At 40.2% G+C, this 15,571-nt stretch overlaps 1 protein-coding gene across 1 annotated transcript in view; it reads right to left on the reverse strand.

The window, feature by feature from the left end:
* Positions 1–320: 320 nt before the first annotated feature.
* LOC126253126 (rho GTPase-activating protein 6) overlaps positions 321–15,571 on the reverse strand; it is a 1,197,809-nt gene continuing 1,182,558 nt past the window's right edge. The window contains exon 14 of the mRNA XM_049954255.1: positions 321–2,010. Coding sequence (XP_049810212.1) covers positions 983–2,010 — 1,028 coding nt within the window. The 3' untranslated portion in view covers positions 321–982. The remainder of the gene's footprint in view (positions 2,011–15,571) is intronic.

Below are 15,571 nucleotides of genomic sequence, written 5' to 3' on the forward strand. Positions count from 1 at the left end.
AAATAATGTGCAGTCAGCAGTACATATACCATACACGTTTTAGAGTTTGTGACACTTTATGATTTTTATATAAAATATCAGTGGACATACGTAAAATAATGAGGTTTTGTGACTGGATATGACATTTGCGAGTGCGTTTTTTCAGATTTAGTGCAATTAGTCATTTAGCATGTAATGGACATAATTAATTACAAGAGTCAAACATGGACAATTACAGGCATCAAGGAAAGAAAAATCAGAGATAATGACCTCCTTTACAAATTGAAATTTATATTTATATGCAGTATTTCTGTAAAATAAATATTGTACAGAGAAATCATTTATCTTATGCAGAGTATAATCATTGTACATTTCATTTGTGTTTTACTTGAGTTGTACTTCCTGTGACTTGTAATGTAGCAGAACTGATAACATATGTCAAAAACTAATCTTTCAAAAGTGACAGTGAGATGTGATAAAATCAACTTTTTGACAAATTAGCATAGAACATGATAACAAAATTGATAGTAAAGGAAAACCTTTGCACCAATTGCTCTCAGAAAAGAAAGTAATCAGCAATTTTATTAGTTACAATGTAGATTTAACACTGTAAAACTTGTCATTATAAGATTCATTCATAATAAAACTAGCGATGACAATCTATTTCTTTTGTTATAGAGACTGTACTCTTATAGTATTGTACTTCGTAAGAATAAGAGAGGGAAGAGCTTGTTGAAGGGGGCAGGGGGAGGGGGAAAGAGAGGGAGAGAGAGACAGGGGGGTGGGGGTATTGTCTTATTAAATCTGTTTTGAGAAGCAATGTTGTGAACATTTTGTAGTAACATTGCACCGACAAGCATACAACAAGAATAGATTAGTGAAGAAAAAGTTGTGTATGTACATCATAGAAGCATATGTCAGACAGTTTCATTCTTCATGGTACATTTATCAAGTACAAAACAGGAACACACTGATGACTAGCAATCAGATAATACGAAACTGTTTATAGAAATGTTTCATTTTGTTTTGGATCACTAGCAATCAGTTCTCTTCTCTTATACACAGGACCCTGTTGCTGTTGGTTTCTTCTTTGGGCTGCAGTTACTGTGGGTACAGACATCTCTGCTGCTACACCTGCATCTCGCAAAGTGTTTACATCAGGAATATGCCTTGTCTGATGACGAGATTCAGTATACCTGCGCTTTGTGTACTTTTTCTTATCATCTTGGTCTCCCTGATGTGCAGGCTCAACCACCTGTGGTGCTTTTGCATTTTCCACTTTCTCTATCCTCAACATACGTTCTATGTCTGCTGTCTTTGAGCGCAAAACAGCTCCCCCAATACTTGATATACTTGCAGTGTACTTCCTGTCACCACTTAGCCTTTGTTCCAATGCTTCTGTATTTGTCTTAGGGTCCTGTACTATCACTTGTTTAGAAGAAACACTACCTGATGGCATAGAGGAAGTGCTAGCACTTTTAGATAACTGGTCTGCTACTTGTAGTGAGGAGACAGGCATTCCACTTCCTTTGGAAACATGGTGCTGTTCTACAGTAGGGGGAAATTCTTTAGAATGTATCACTGGAGCTTGTTCTGCCACTTTCTGAGTTTGTCGTAGCTCACTTGTGGAAGCAAATGTCACTTTCTGAAGAATAATAGGTGCCACTTCCTTTGCCATAACTACAGTGCCCTTAACTTGTTCTGACTGTTGCCTCTGGTACGCAGTAACAGAGGAAGACTTTGCACCAGCAGTTAGATGAGTTGTTCTGTCATCATGTAGACCCACAAACGATGCATTTGCAGCTGCATCAGGAGATGTGGGTGGACTGGATGCCCAGGATGGTGGAGGCGAAGCACTGCTGCAAAGAGATGGTGGCGTTGCATGTCGAGGCGGACTGCTTATGGTTGTGGTGGCTACTGATGAAGATCCCAGTGCTGAATCAGCTGACGCAGATGGATGGATTGAGGTCTGCGATGAATCACTACCACTAGCAGAGTGCTGCCGTCGCCGTCTTGTCATCGACCCATGCACTGAAGTTAAGAGGAAAATAAATTTTCATGATTTTGAAAGCATAAGCATTTTGTATCCAAGGTACTTAATACACAAACAGCGCAGGGCATGATAGAAACTAATAAGACAAAGTAATCTTATTACACTCAGATCCAGTATCAGTGTAATTACTTGAAATTTTGAGAAACTCCTCTTCTTGGACAAGCAGTTTTCCTTATCAAGCATAGAAAAATGTTCCACACACTAAGTCCTAACAGTGTTTTCAGTAGGTCTATAGATAGCTGTGTGTAAATTGACTTGGCCCACACAAACACAATTGCTGATTAAGACAACAGTTATTGGGAAAGTTTAGTGGGACGATTGGCCATTTTTAATTTTTTATAGTTTTTGCTCCTGACCAACACAACCATACATTCAAAGAATTCCTGCAACTGAAAAAATTCCCATTTGTGCTCAAAGCAGTAACACTGCCACTGGGTGCACAATGACCTTCAACAGAGAAAGTAGCTTAAAAGAAACTTAGTGTTGTTCACCAGTCGGTGTTATAGATTATAAAACATTTGCATCAGATGGACTTTTCAAAATGTAGTGGATGATCTTTGTATCTCATTCATTCATGCATGCACACATCCTGTGCCATAAATACCATCACAAAGGAAAGTGTTCAGATATGTGGAATGAGTCAACTTATACGTTAACAGGCAGGAAAGCAGGCACTGCATACAACTGCTGTCAAGGATACCAACAACAAATCATGCATTGAAGGTTGTAATGGATGTATGTGTATGTATGTTAGAGGACAGTTACTTGGGGAGACACGATGACACTACTCCAGTTTTACACTGCTCAGCTGCTGTTTTTATCTAACAGGTCAAACTAAGCATTTTTGCATGGATGTAAGTAGTTGTAGCAGCATCTAGGTGAAGAACTGAAGCATGAACCAATGAAATATAGGTGCAAAAATTATTTCTCTTATCAGTAGTAAGTCAAATAATGAAGATGAACTAGGAAGTAAAAATCTTGACAATAGCACAATGTACCAAAATGCAATAACAAGACAGCTGACACACAACATCTGTAAGAAAATAAACCTCTGCGTGAAAAATATATGAAAGAAACCTTTAGGCAGTGCATTTTTCGTGTTCAGGACTCTTGATTATAAGAAAACACAATTTCCCTTCCAACTGTATTCTTATCCCAAAATGAATCCAGTCACAAATAAAAATGGTAACTACAAATGAAAATAACTTATGGCTTGGGTTTGAATGTTATTTTCAGAAACAAAGTGCCTTTTTTCTGCAGTTAGTAGCTCTTCTGCCTTGCTCTTACGTACCGGTATGTAAAAAGTCTCATGGTTATAGTATTAAGCACTTAGAGAAGCTAGTTATAAAAATATGAATATCTGGGAAATGATTGAACATGCAGATTTCAATTCTGATTTCATCTCTGACAGTTCTGATTGAGGACACATAGAATTACTGATGTCCAAGCTTTGGTTTGATGAGCACAGTGCTATTCCCAACAAGAATAAAAGGATACTGTGCAACAGTGAATGATAATTAATTTTTAAATCCATTTACCATCCATGAAACAGATATTAGTCCTATAGCAAAAACAGCTTATATGATCATGATGGTCAAATGACACCAATAAAGCATTCCCAACAATCATGTTTAGCTAAGAAGGGAAAACTGCAATTCACAACACAAAAATTTGGTTGCATTACACAATACAGGGAGAATTTACAGGATGAACAATGGGCAGAAGTTCACCATGCATACAGAGTAGATAAGAAATTTTATTCTTTCCTAAAAATATTCACAGAACACCATGAATTCAGTTTTCCTTCACAATAGTCATGGACAATTATAGTAGAAAGCAAGAGAGAGAGAGAGGTTAACATCTTGTGCAAGGAAGAAAGGGCTTCATTTGATGAAAAGATTTAAATACATTAAAGCAGTAATGTAATGTCACCAAAAAGGGCAAAAACTATAAAATATTTGGAAAACAAAGGAGATCATATAGTACTAAGATACTGGACTTGGATTAGGAATATAGTAGTTTACACTGCCATGGGGCAATCCTGTTATAGTTTTTCCATGGTTACCCTAAATTGATTACAGCAGATCCAGCATGGTTCCATTGAAAAGAAAACGGTCAATTTGATACCTCCATCCTAGTGTGTACTCAATCTCCGTGTGTGCTCAATCTTCAGACGTCTTGAAGTTGGGGGATGTTAAACACTAATATTGCTTACTTTCTTTACCATCCATAGAAAATTCTAACTTTCAAGTTCAAATCAAAGGTAATTTGGAACCTTTTAAGACAAAGGATATTTCATACTGTTCCTTTGTTTGTTATAGATCCCCTTGTGGAAATTTTGATGCTTTCCTGAAATCACTGGATAGCATTTTGAGTAAACTAATGTCATATTGTAGAAGTGTGAATGTTGTCATACTTGGGGATCTGAACATCAGTTCTTTACGTGACTGCTAGGAAAGCATGTTTTACCGCTTACGTTCTATCTTATGGGGTTAAGGATCTACTTGGACTAGTACCGACTAGCAGTTCATGTTATGACAAATTACGACCATATCACCTCAGCAGACATCATAAATGGTCATATCTCACATAATTTAGGTCAGACAATCAGACACTAATGCTAAAATGTAATACAAACAAACCAACAAAAATGCATGAACACAAGAGAATACTATCTGCAGACAACTTTGGTAAGCTAAAATGCAGTCAAGTCAAGAATTCTGGGAATCACTTATTACTACCACTGGGCTCAACAATAAACAGAACATGTTCTTAGAACTTCTGACTGGGCACATAAATAGTACCATCCCATTAAAAAAAAGGAAGTACTAATAAAAATCCACCTTTAAAATCAAAACTTGTGAAATTAGAGGTTAAAACAAAAGGGATATAAAGAACTCTACAAGCAGTACAAATATCAATATTACAGAGAAGTTAGGAGACTAAAATCAGAAAGAACTAGCCAGCAGATACAAAATTCAGATAACATCTCAGAGTTTTACTCATCAGTTGTTCATGAAGTCAGAAACAATGCAACTGAAACTAAAATTAAAAATGTAGAATTAACTGTGAACAATGATATTGTTTGACCCTCTTCTATTTAGCAATATTTTTAATAATTACTTTATAGGTACTCTTGAAAAAGACATTTGCATGAAACCAGATACACAGCATACATTCGAGGCCACCAGCGAACAGAATTGTTGTACACTACCTGTACTATGCACAGATTACAAAAGCCTCACAAAGTACAATAATATGCAAATAGAAACAGACTTTGAATTATCCTTAATTATCTTAACAGACTATAACCTATTAATACTGAATGTATATAGAGCCCCTGATGGCAACATCCAAACCTTCAAACACTCCCTCGAAGCACTACTCACAAAAATTCACTCACTAAACAAAAATCTATTAATAAGTGGAGATTTTAATATTGACTTCCTCACACCTGGAAAAAACAAAGATGAATTGTTGAATATTACAAATTCATTCAACCTATCCCCAACTGTAAACACACCAACCAGGATCACAAAAAATTCAAAAACAGCTCTAGATCAGATTTTCATAAACGCAGACAAACTACACCACTCAATCGAAGTCATCAGCACAGGTTACAGTGACCATGAAGCCCAAATACTAACAGCGAATTTAAATTGCATAGGACAATATCCCACAATAACTAAAATGCAAAGGCAATTTAATGATGATAATATAAGGCTTTTTAACTATCTGTTAAGGGCTGAAAACTGGGCAGAGGTCTATACAGAAAATGATGTAAACTACATATTTAATTCCTTCCATGAAACATTTCTTTACCACTTCAGTACTGCATTTCCACTGAAATCCAGGAAAATCGGAAACAAACACACAAACTCATAGGTAACAAAAGGGATAAGGATTTCCAGCCAAGAAAAGTGTGACTTAAAAAATCACATGAAACACCATGACGTCGATGATCAGTTTAGGTCATATTGTAAGACCTATTTTACAATCTACAGAAAAGTTATCCAACAAGCAAAAAAAATTATACAATGATAAATTTATAAAGGAATCTAACAATAAAATGAAAGGCTTGTGGACAGTTGTAAAAAATGAAACAAACAGTAAGCAGCATGTTATAAACAAAACATTAAAACTAAACCTAAATGATGAAGTCACATCGTATCCCCAAAAAATAGTAAATGGTTTTAATGACTATTTTAGCAAAATAGCAGAAAGCCTGATAAAGAACAACTGCCACAGACCAAATACTCAACACCAAACACTAATAGAAACCATATCAGTAGAGGCATCAGTGTTTGGGCTGGGTGTCAAAATTACGAGCAACTTCAGTTGGAAAGACCACATAGATAATATTGTGGGGACGGCGAGCCAAAGGTTGCGTTTCATTGGCAGGACACTTAGAAGATGCAACAAGTCCACTAGAGAGACAGCTTACACTACACTTGTTCGTCCTCTGTTAGAATATTGCTGAGCGGTGTGGGATCCTTACCAGGTGGGATTGACGGAGGACATCGAAAGGGTGCAGAAAAGGGCAGCTCGTTTTGTATTATCACGTAGTAGGGGAGAGAGTGTGGCAGATATGATACGCGAATTGGGATGGAAGTCATTACAGCAAAGACGTTTTTCGTCGTGGCGAGATCTATTAGATAGTATGATTGTGGTTCGACGAACCCTCTGCCAAGCACTTAAATGTGAATTGCAGAGTAGTCATGTAGATGTAGATGTAGATGAAGTCTCCAATACTGAAGTACTTACAGCTATAAAAGGACTAAAGAATAAGTACTCCAGTGGTAGTGACAACATTCCTGATTTAATTGTAAAGAAATGTGGAGAATCCATTGTAGAACCCCTAACCCACATAATAAATGCATCCTTTACAAATGGAGTATTCCCTGACCTACTAAAGACTTCTAAACTTACCCCACTTCACAAAAAGGGCTCTAAAAATGATGTAGCCAATTACAGGCCCATAGCACAACTCAGCTCATTCTCAAAAATATTTGAAAAATTATTTTACACCAGATTGGAAGACTTTACTAATAAACTATCCTTATTAACAAAACACCAGCATGGTTTTAGAAAGCAAAAGACAACTACCACAGCTATTTATGAGTATCTCAACAAAACCTTAAAAGCACTGGATAATAAGGAAATCACTACTGGTATCTTTTTAGATTTATCCAAAGCCTTTGATGTAATTGAGCACACCATACTCCTTAAGAAGTTAGCAAATAAAGATATAAGAGGAATTGCAAACAAATGGTTAGAATCTTACCTGTCAAACAGATTTCAAAAAGTTGAAATTAATTTTGAAAAAAAGAATACAACCACCCATCAATCTACTGTCCACTCCTCTGACACAATGCCTATTAGATATGGTGTGCCACAATGCTCAATCCTGGGACCCATACTGTTTATGCTATACATCGATGATATAAGCACGAAGCTTGCTACAGGACATACCACACTATTTGCCAATGACACAAGTATACTAATAACAGGTACTGATACAGAGGACCACAACCAAAAAATTAAACCGCTTATGTTGTCACTCAGCAAATGGTTCAACGAGAACAAACTGATTATAAACATACAGAAAACAATGTACATCAACTTCAGACTCTCATCCCAAAAACAAGAAATGCCTGATGTGATTCTAAATAACCAAGAGCTTATGTGTGTGGACTCTGTCAAGTTTCTTGGCATATGGCTTGAAGAAAATCTTAAGTGGGAGACTCACACAAATTATATCTCAAAAAAAGCTCTCAACTGTGTGTTGCATTTTAAGGATGCTCAGAAAATCAGTCACAAAATCTGTTCTCATACATGTATATTATGCTTACTTCCATTCTACATTACAGTATGGAATCATATTTTGGGGGAACTCACCTGGAGGTAGATATATTTTCAAAATGCAAAAAAAGGCAATACTCATAATATGTAATCTAAGACATAACGAATCATGCAGACAACATTTCAAAACAAATGGCATTATGACACTGCCCTCTGCTTACATTTATAATATCGTCTCATTTGTCAAGTCATACCTGTTAAACAATGACTGCACACTAAAATTCAATGGAGATATTCATAACTAACAAGGCAGCAATCTGACCTACATATGATTCAGTCCAGAACTACCTGCTACCAAAAAAGTGTTTTAAATGTTGGGGTACAAATGTATAACAATTTACCCAATGAAATGAAAGCAACAAAGAACCCAAGAGCCTTCACACATAAGTTAAAAAAATATCTCTTGGACCATTGCTTTTATGCAGCTGATCATTTTTTTGAAAGGGATTAAAAATGTAAACAATATGATAAATGTTCAATTAGGTCTGAAAATTATATACTGTGCATGTCTATGAAATATACTGGATTATTACATACTGTGCATGTCTATGAAATACACTGGACTACTTTACTATTAAGTTTGTATTGGCTGTTTATATTTTACCATACAACATTTGCATTTACTGTTTTGTTAAAATAATGTAAAATCAGTTTATTAAAAATTACTTGCAAATATGTTCTCTTGACCTGTCCAATATCGTATGTACAACCTTACAATTCTATGATTTGTATTAACTGTTTTGTTTAAGATAGATAATTTCCTTGCTACAAAATAATGTAAAAATCAATTTGTAAAAATTACTTGTAAATATGAAACTTGTAAATAGCTCTCTTGACCTGTCCAGTATCATATGTACAGCTGTACAATACTATGATTGCCTGGATCAATAAAAATACAATACAATACAATACAATACAATACAATACAGATATTCTGCAGCTAATTGATAGCTCTGCAGGATTAGATGAAATTTCTCCATATATATTGAAGAAATACAAATGTGAACTAGTGAAACCATTATTAGTTCAACTAAACTGTGTTCTTGAAGATGGTGTATACCATGACAAGATGAAATTGGCTGTAGCCAAACCCTTCCACAAAAAAGGAGGAAGGAAACATGTTCAAAACTATAGACCCATTGTTGTTAACTCAAATTAAGCAAGTTGATTGAGAAAATAATGTTAAAAGGAATCTTGGAACATTAAAAAAATTCTGATATATTAGGTGATTTCCAACATGGCTTCAGAAGAGGTCAAAGTACCACATCAACAGCTATACAATCTGTCCATTGTGTACTTGAAAAAATAAATGAAAAGTTGCCAGCAGCAGGAGTATTCCTTGACCTTTCAATCTTCCTTGATCTCTCAAAAGCTTTTGATAGAGTACATCATGACACATGCTCCCATCAAAAACTGTGATGAGTGATGTCACTGGAAAACTCATACTGTTGCTGGAAACATATTTATTTATTCGTGTAGGCCATCAAGCTGGTGCCTTTTGCAAAAGTCATACATATGTTGAGTAGATTAATATAGATAACACATACATACAGCAGTGGTACATACATCTACCTTAATATTCTAATTATATTACATGTTACAACATAGGGTAAGTAGATTATATTTCACTGAGTGAATATAAACATTTATTTAAGCATGTGCAACTTGTTGAACCACATCTGCCCATTAATATAAGGACTATTGTCAGTTATTTTTAATTTTGTCCCCTACCCTTACTTCAAGTATCATAATTATGTGTATCACTGCACTTATTTACTTTGTTTTTACTATTCAGGAAAAAGATAATAAGTTGATACAAGTACAAGGACTATACTTTTAGATACTTATGTTGTCAAAGGTTTCATGGCAGGTCTCTTTGGACTTTAGTCCATGCATTAACCCAATGGTTCTTTACTGTAATACTAATATGTTATTCAGGTGCAGGTCTGCTGCATAACCCCACATTTCAATGTCATAATTAAGAAATGGATAAACTATTCCATAGTAAACAATTTTTAGTGTTTGACTCGGGACTATTTTTGGCAGCTGAATTATCAGATACCAGCTTCTGTAGATTTTCTCACAAACAAAAGTAATGTGGTTTACCCAGTGGAGATCTTTGTCTAGGTGGACACCAAGAAATTTAATATTATCCGTTTTTGATGATGTAATAAAAAAAATTGTTTCTTTCAGCCTCTTGAGAACCAGATGTTTTAAATGTTAGTAGCTAGGTTTACTGATGTTGATGTTTAGATCCTGGTGTAGAAAATATGTGGTTATTTCCATCACACCCTTAGTTGCAGCTGAGCATAATGTCTCCAAGTCTTTTTTCATAAAATAAGAGGGAGGTGTCATTGGCATAGGTTACTAGATGTAAGTTGAAGGGTTGTGTGATAACATTGACATAAACCAAGGAGAGAAAGGAACCAAGGATCAATCCCTGCATCTCTAGAAGACTGGAAACCTGTTACCTAATTATCTATTTTACATGAAAGTTTAGTAAACTGTTTGCGATTTGCCAAGTACAGGTATGTGGTCAGTAATTGCACAGACGAGTAACTGCACTGATGTTGCAAGCTTTCAATTTCTTAACGAGCAACCTATGGTTGACTAAGTTGAAGGCTTTGGAAAAATCTAAGAATATGCCTGCTGTCTTCATATCTTGGCCTAGGAGGGTGTCAGTTTTATGGAGACATTCAGTAACTGCAGTAGTGGTGCACCAATCTTTTCTAAAGCCATTCTGTTTTTCTGTTAACAATTTGTTCTTTGTAAAATAAGCAGAGAGCTGAAAAGGATAATCATTTAAAAAACCTTACTAAAGGTAGGGATCAATGATATTGGGCGATAGTTTGAAACCTCTTTTATACTCCCATTCCCATGCATTGGTTTAACGTTGCTTATTTTCAAACTACAGGTTTCTTAGCTGTGTTATATTTTTGTTTGATAACATGTAGTGTTGTTGATTTGTACAGGCCATCTAAGTAATGAATATTTTATGTGAGTTTAACAAGGCTGTCTGGAAGTCTGAATTTGTTATTTCATCCACTCTGACTCTGGTGTCGGAAGGAGTGGAAGTTGAATGTGCGCCACGGGGTATGGACCTGGATACCCACTAGGGGTCTCTGTGCTCCGTGTGTGTGTGGCAATCTCCATACCACATGAAGCCCGCGGCCAATTGCATTTGCTGTAGTCATGTATTTTGGTGGTTGCACGGCGCTCCCCCTGCAGTCTGGTACTCACCGTAGTTCGCATGTGCATCTCGGCCATACTGCGTTCCAGTTCTATGCATTGAGATACATACTGTCATTGTTTGGAGTGTTCCTGCGTTGTTGTCTTGCCGTTTTTACCACCTCAGTTCTTGCTTGCTTGCCTTTTGTTATGTCCTGGTCAGTTGTAGTGTTTGTCATCCCCTACTTGTTCATCTGTCGTGTTTGTTCTTTGTTAGCAATACCTCCAGTGGCTCACCCGCCTGGCAGCTTCACGTCTCCATATTTTGCTGAGCGTGGCTATAATCTCTGCAATGATGTAAAAGGTTCGGTAGCATGGAGGCTAAGTTGGTCTGTGTCCTGGAGCAACAGCAGCAGCTCAGACAGCAGCAGCAGCAGCAGCACCAGTTAGACGTCTTACAGCAATCTTTATAGTTGCTGACACACAAAGCCACAGCATGGGACGCCCTACCACGCCAGCTCCCAGGTGTCCCGGTTTCTGACACTCCCCCATGTTCGCTGTTGTTTCTGCCATTTAACGATGTTAAGGAAGACTGGGAAACACACTTGCATCGTCTGAAACAACATTCCACAGCATTTCAGGTCATGGATGACTCCCTATTGTGGTTGTTATTCTTGTACTGGGCATCATTAGACACGTACTTTCTGCTCCGCAAGTTGGCCCCATTGTCATACCTCATGGCTCTCTCCTTTAGTGAGATTATATGTGCTGCTGACTAACTACTATTCCCAGCCATGTCATGGTGTCTTGGCTTGAGTTACACCAGTACCACGAACAGCCTGGTCAGTCATACTGTTCTTGGCTCACCGACTTGCAGGGTCTCAGCTGCAAATAAGACTTCACTTGCACCAATCAGTGTTGTAAGGCATCGTATGCAGACTTCTTGATTCGCGAAGTATTCGTTCAACTGGCACCCAATCCAGACATCCGTACGGCTGCGCTAAGACTTGATAACCACTCACTGGAAGACATTCTGCGCATAGCCCACTCTTTGAAATTGCAAAAGTGACGAACAAGTGTCTCATGGCGAGGCCACAGGTGGCAGCATTAGAGTCCTCCCTGTGGGTGCCTCCATGATGCTGTTGGCGTGGTACAGCCCACAGGGAGCAATGTTGTTGAGACTCCTCCTTGTCTGATGTCTCTATGGTTTTGGAGCCACTGGTTGCCCCTCATTGGGAGTCACTTGAGTCACTTCCGTCTTGCCTGCAGTTGTGCTTTTCTGCCCCTAGAAGACGTGAACTCCCTGTCAGAAAGACAGCCATCTCTGATCTGTCTGTCACAGCCGCTTAACCCACTCCTGCTCCTTACCCATGGGGCTTTATGATACAGTGCACGCCGGCCACGGTGGTCTCGCGGTTCTAGGCGCACAGTCCGGAACCGTGCGACTGCTACGGTCGCAGGTTCGAATCCTGCCTCGGGCATGGATGTGTGTGATGTCCTTAGGTCAGTTAGGTTTAAGTAGTTCTAAGTTCTAGGGGACTGATAACCACAGCAGTTGAGTCCCATAGTGCTCAGAGCCATTTGAACCATTTTTGATACAGTGCACACACTGCAATCAGTCATTCCACTGGAAGCCCCATTGATGCGGAAGTTGTTCCTCATGCTCCACTATTTTAATGTGGACGTTTGTTTTCAGGTTGATACAGAGGCTACCGTCTCCTTAATCAATCTGGTGACATTTACACACCTGGGTTCCCCGGAGCCGTCTCCCACCTCTCTGCGATTGGTCGTGTACAGTGACGGTTCTATCGCCCCCTCGTGGGCTGTTCTTGGTGCCAGCCACCTATAAACATGTTCCCTGGCTCCTGACCCTACTGGTGGTTGGCCATCCCTTGGATTCAAACATTTTTGGTCTCGATGCTTTCACACTGTTTGGCTTTTCAATTTCTAACAAAGTTAAAGTCGTTGCCACTGCTGTCCCGTTCCAGGACCTTGACGATCTGTGCTCAGCCTATGTTTCCCTGTTTCAGTCTGACTTAGGGTGTGCTTTGGGCTTCCAGGTGCACATTGCTCTCTGGCCAGATGCTCAGCTGTGGTTCTTCCAGGCTTGACCCTTTCCCATGGCCTTACGTCCAGCAGCCAAGCAGGAGCTTGATTGACTGCAGGCTGCTGGCATCAATGAGCCCCTGAAAGTGAGTGCTTGGGTGGCTCTGTTAGCTGTGATCAGGAAACCCAATGGCTCCCATTGTCTATGTGGGGATTTCAGAGTTACAGTCAATGCACAGTCACTGGTTGAAACTCATCCCATTCCCCAGCAGGAAGACCTTCTCGCCAAACTGGCGCATGGTGAGTACTCTCTAAGACTGACCTGGCGAAGGCTTACCACCAATTACCCTTAGATGAGGAATCCCAGAACATCATTGTCATCAAAATGCCTTTTGGGTTATATAAATATAAGCACCTTCCATTTGGTATTTCCTTAGTGCCAGCAATTTTCCAGAAGTACCTGGAGTAGCTCACACAGCCCATCCCGGCTTGTGTCAATAGTCTCAATGACATCTTGGTCACCAGCCGTACATGCCATGAGCATTTGCAAAACCTCGGTACCTTATTTCATGCCCTGCAGGCCGCGGGCTTACACTGTTGGCTGGAAAAGTGTAGTTTCTTTCAACCAGAAGTCAAATTTGTCCATTGGATCGCAACGTCGTGGCCATCAACTCCCTTCCCCGCTCCATGGATTTATCTTACCTCCAGTTCTTTTGGTCAAGGTTAACTACTACTTAAAGTTTTTACCCCAGGCTGCTGATGTTGCACAGCCCCTCAATTGCTTGTGTCACAAAGGGGTGCCTTTCAGCCTGTGATCAAGCTTTTCTCTGCTTGAAAACTATGCTCAAGTCTGCCCCTTGCCTGACTCCCTTCATTCCGGACTGCCCCCTGGTTGTGGCGGCCAATGCTTCAGCCTATGGTACTGGGGCACTCCTGGCTCACAGGCATGAGGATGGTCCAAGACACTATCCTGAGCAACTGCTCTCAGATTGAGAAAGAAGCTCTGGAGATAGTGTTTGCCATTAAAAAGTTTCACATCTACCTGTTAGGGACGAAGTTCACTCTCCTCACTGATCACAAGCCTTTGGTTATCCTATTCAGCCCCCCCCCCCCCCCCCCCCCACACACACACACCTCCCTGAGCAAACTGCCCAATGTCTCCAGCACTGGGCACTGTTCTTACACAATTACACTTACGTTATCTGATATAAGCCCACCTCTCAACACTCCAATGCAGATACCGTGTCACGTCTCCCCCTGGGCCCTGAACCCGAGTTCGACCAGCAGGAAGTCCTCTGCTTTCACATTGATATGGCCTGCCAAGATCCACTGGATGGACTTCCCGTCACGGTTGCACATATTCCTGATTTGCTGGTTGAAAACTGAATTCAGCCCCTAGTGGCACCTCTCACACAGGCTCTCGGGTGTGGCGGGTGTCCTGTTGGTTGTGAAGGCTGACGCTCATTGGGTGATCATCTCACCTGATTTGTGCCACCACGTCCTATGCTTGCTACACCATGGACACTGGGAGGTATCCTGTATGAAGGCGTTGGCTTGCTGGCACATGTATTGGCCCAGCATCGATGGTGACACTGAACGCTTGGTCCCTGGGTGCACAGTGTGTGCATGTCACCAAGCCAGCCCTTTGCAATCATTTGCACCCTGGCCCAAGCCTCACCAGTCCTAGGACCGCATCCATCTCAATTTGCAGGCCTGTTCTTGGGATCGATGTGGTTACTCATTGTGGATGCATACTCCAGATACCCGTATGTGGTGTGTGGTGCACATGGCGTCCACCGTGACTGATGCCACACTCACAGCCTTGGCTCAGGTTCTTGCCATTGAAGGCCTGCCTCATACTTGGTCTCTGATAATGACCTCCAAGTCACAGCAGCATCCTTCCACGCATTATGTGAGGCCAACGATATCAAACTCATCCATCCGTTCCATCCATCCTCCAATGGCACAGCAGAACAACTGGGGAGGACATATGAACAACAGCTGACAAAAGCGATCAAATCCTCTGCCACCTTATTCTTGAGCACTTATTGCACCACGCTGATTGATGATCATAGTCCGGCTGAACTCCTCCATGAGCAGCAACCAAGGACCCTACTCCATCTGCTGACACTGTCGCCTTCTGAGCTCCGCTTCCGATCCTCTCAGCGCTACATCTGGGCATGGCCGTGTGGGCGCGCTCATATGAGGGCAAGGCTGCCTGGACTCCCGCCACAGTAATTGTGACCCGTCAGCAGCGTGTGACATCGGTACAGTCACAGAAGGGGCTCAAGCGCCACCACCATAACCAACTCTGGCCTCGTACTCTTTCGTGGTACCTTATGACCCCCAACCCCCTGGCTCCTTCTGGTATGTACAAGGCCCTCAAGTCAGGCCCACTGCTGACAGCCGCCGGCTCTCCACAGGCACCCCGGCACTCCTTCCTGCATCCATGAGGATTGGAGG

This window comes from Schistocerca nitens, chromosome 4 (assembly GCF_023898315.1).
Source record: "Schistocerca nitens isolate TAMUIC-IGC-003100 chromosome 4, iqSchNite1.1, whole genome shotgun sequence".
Classification (NCBI taxonomy): Eukaryota; Metazoa; Arthropoda; class Insecta; order Orthoptera; family Acrididae; genus Schistocerca; species Schistocerca nitens.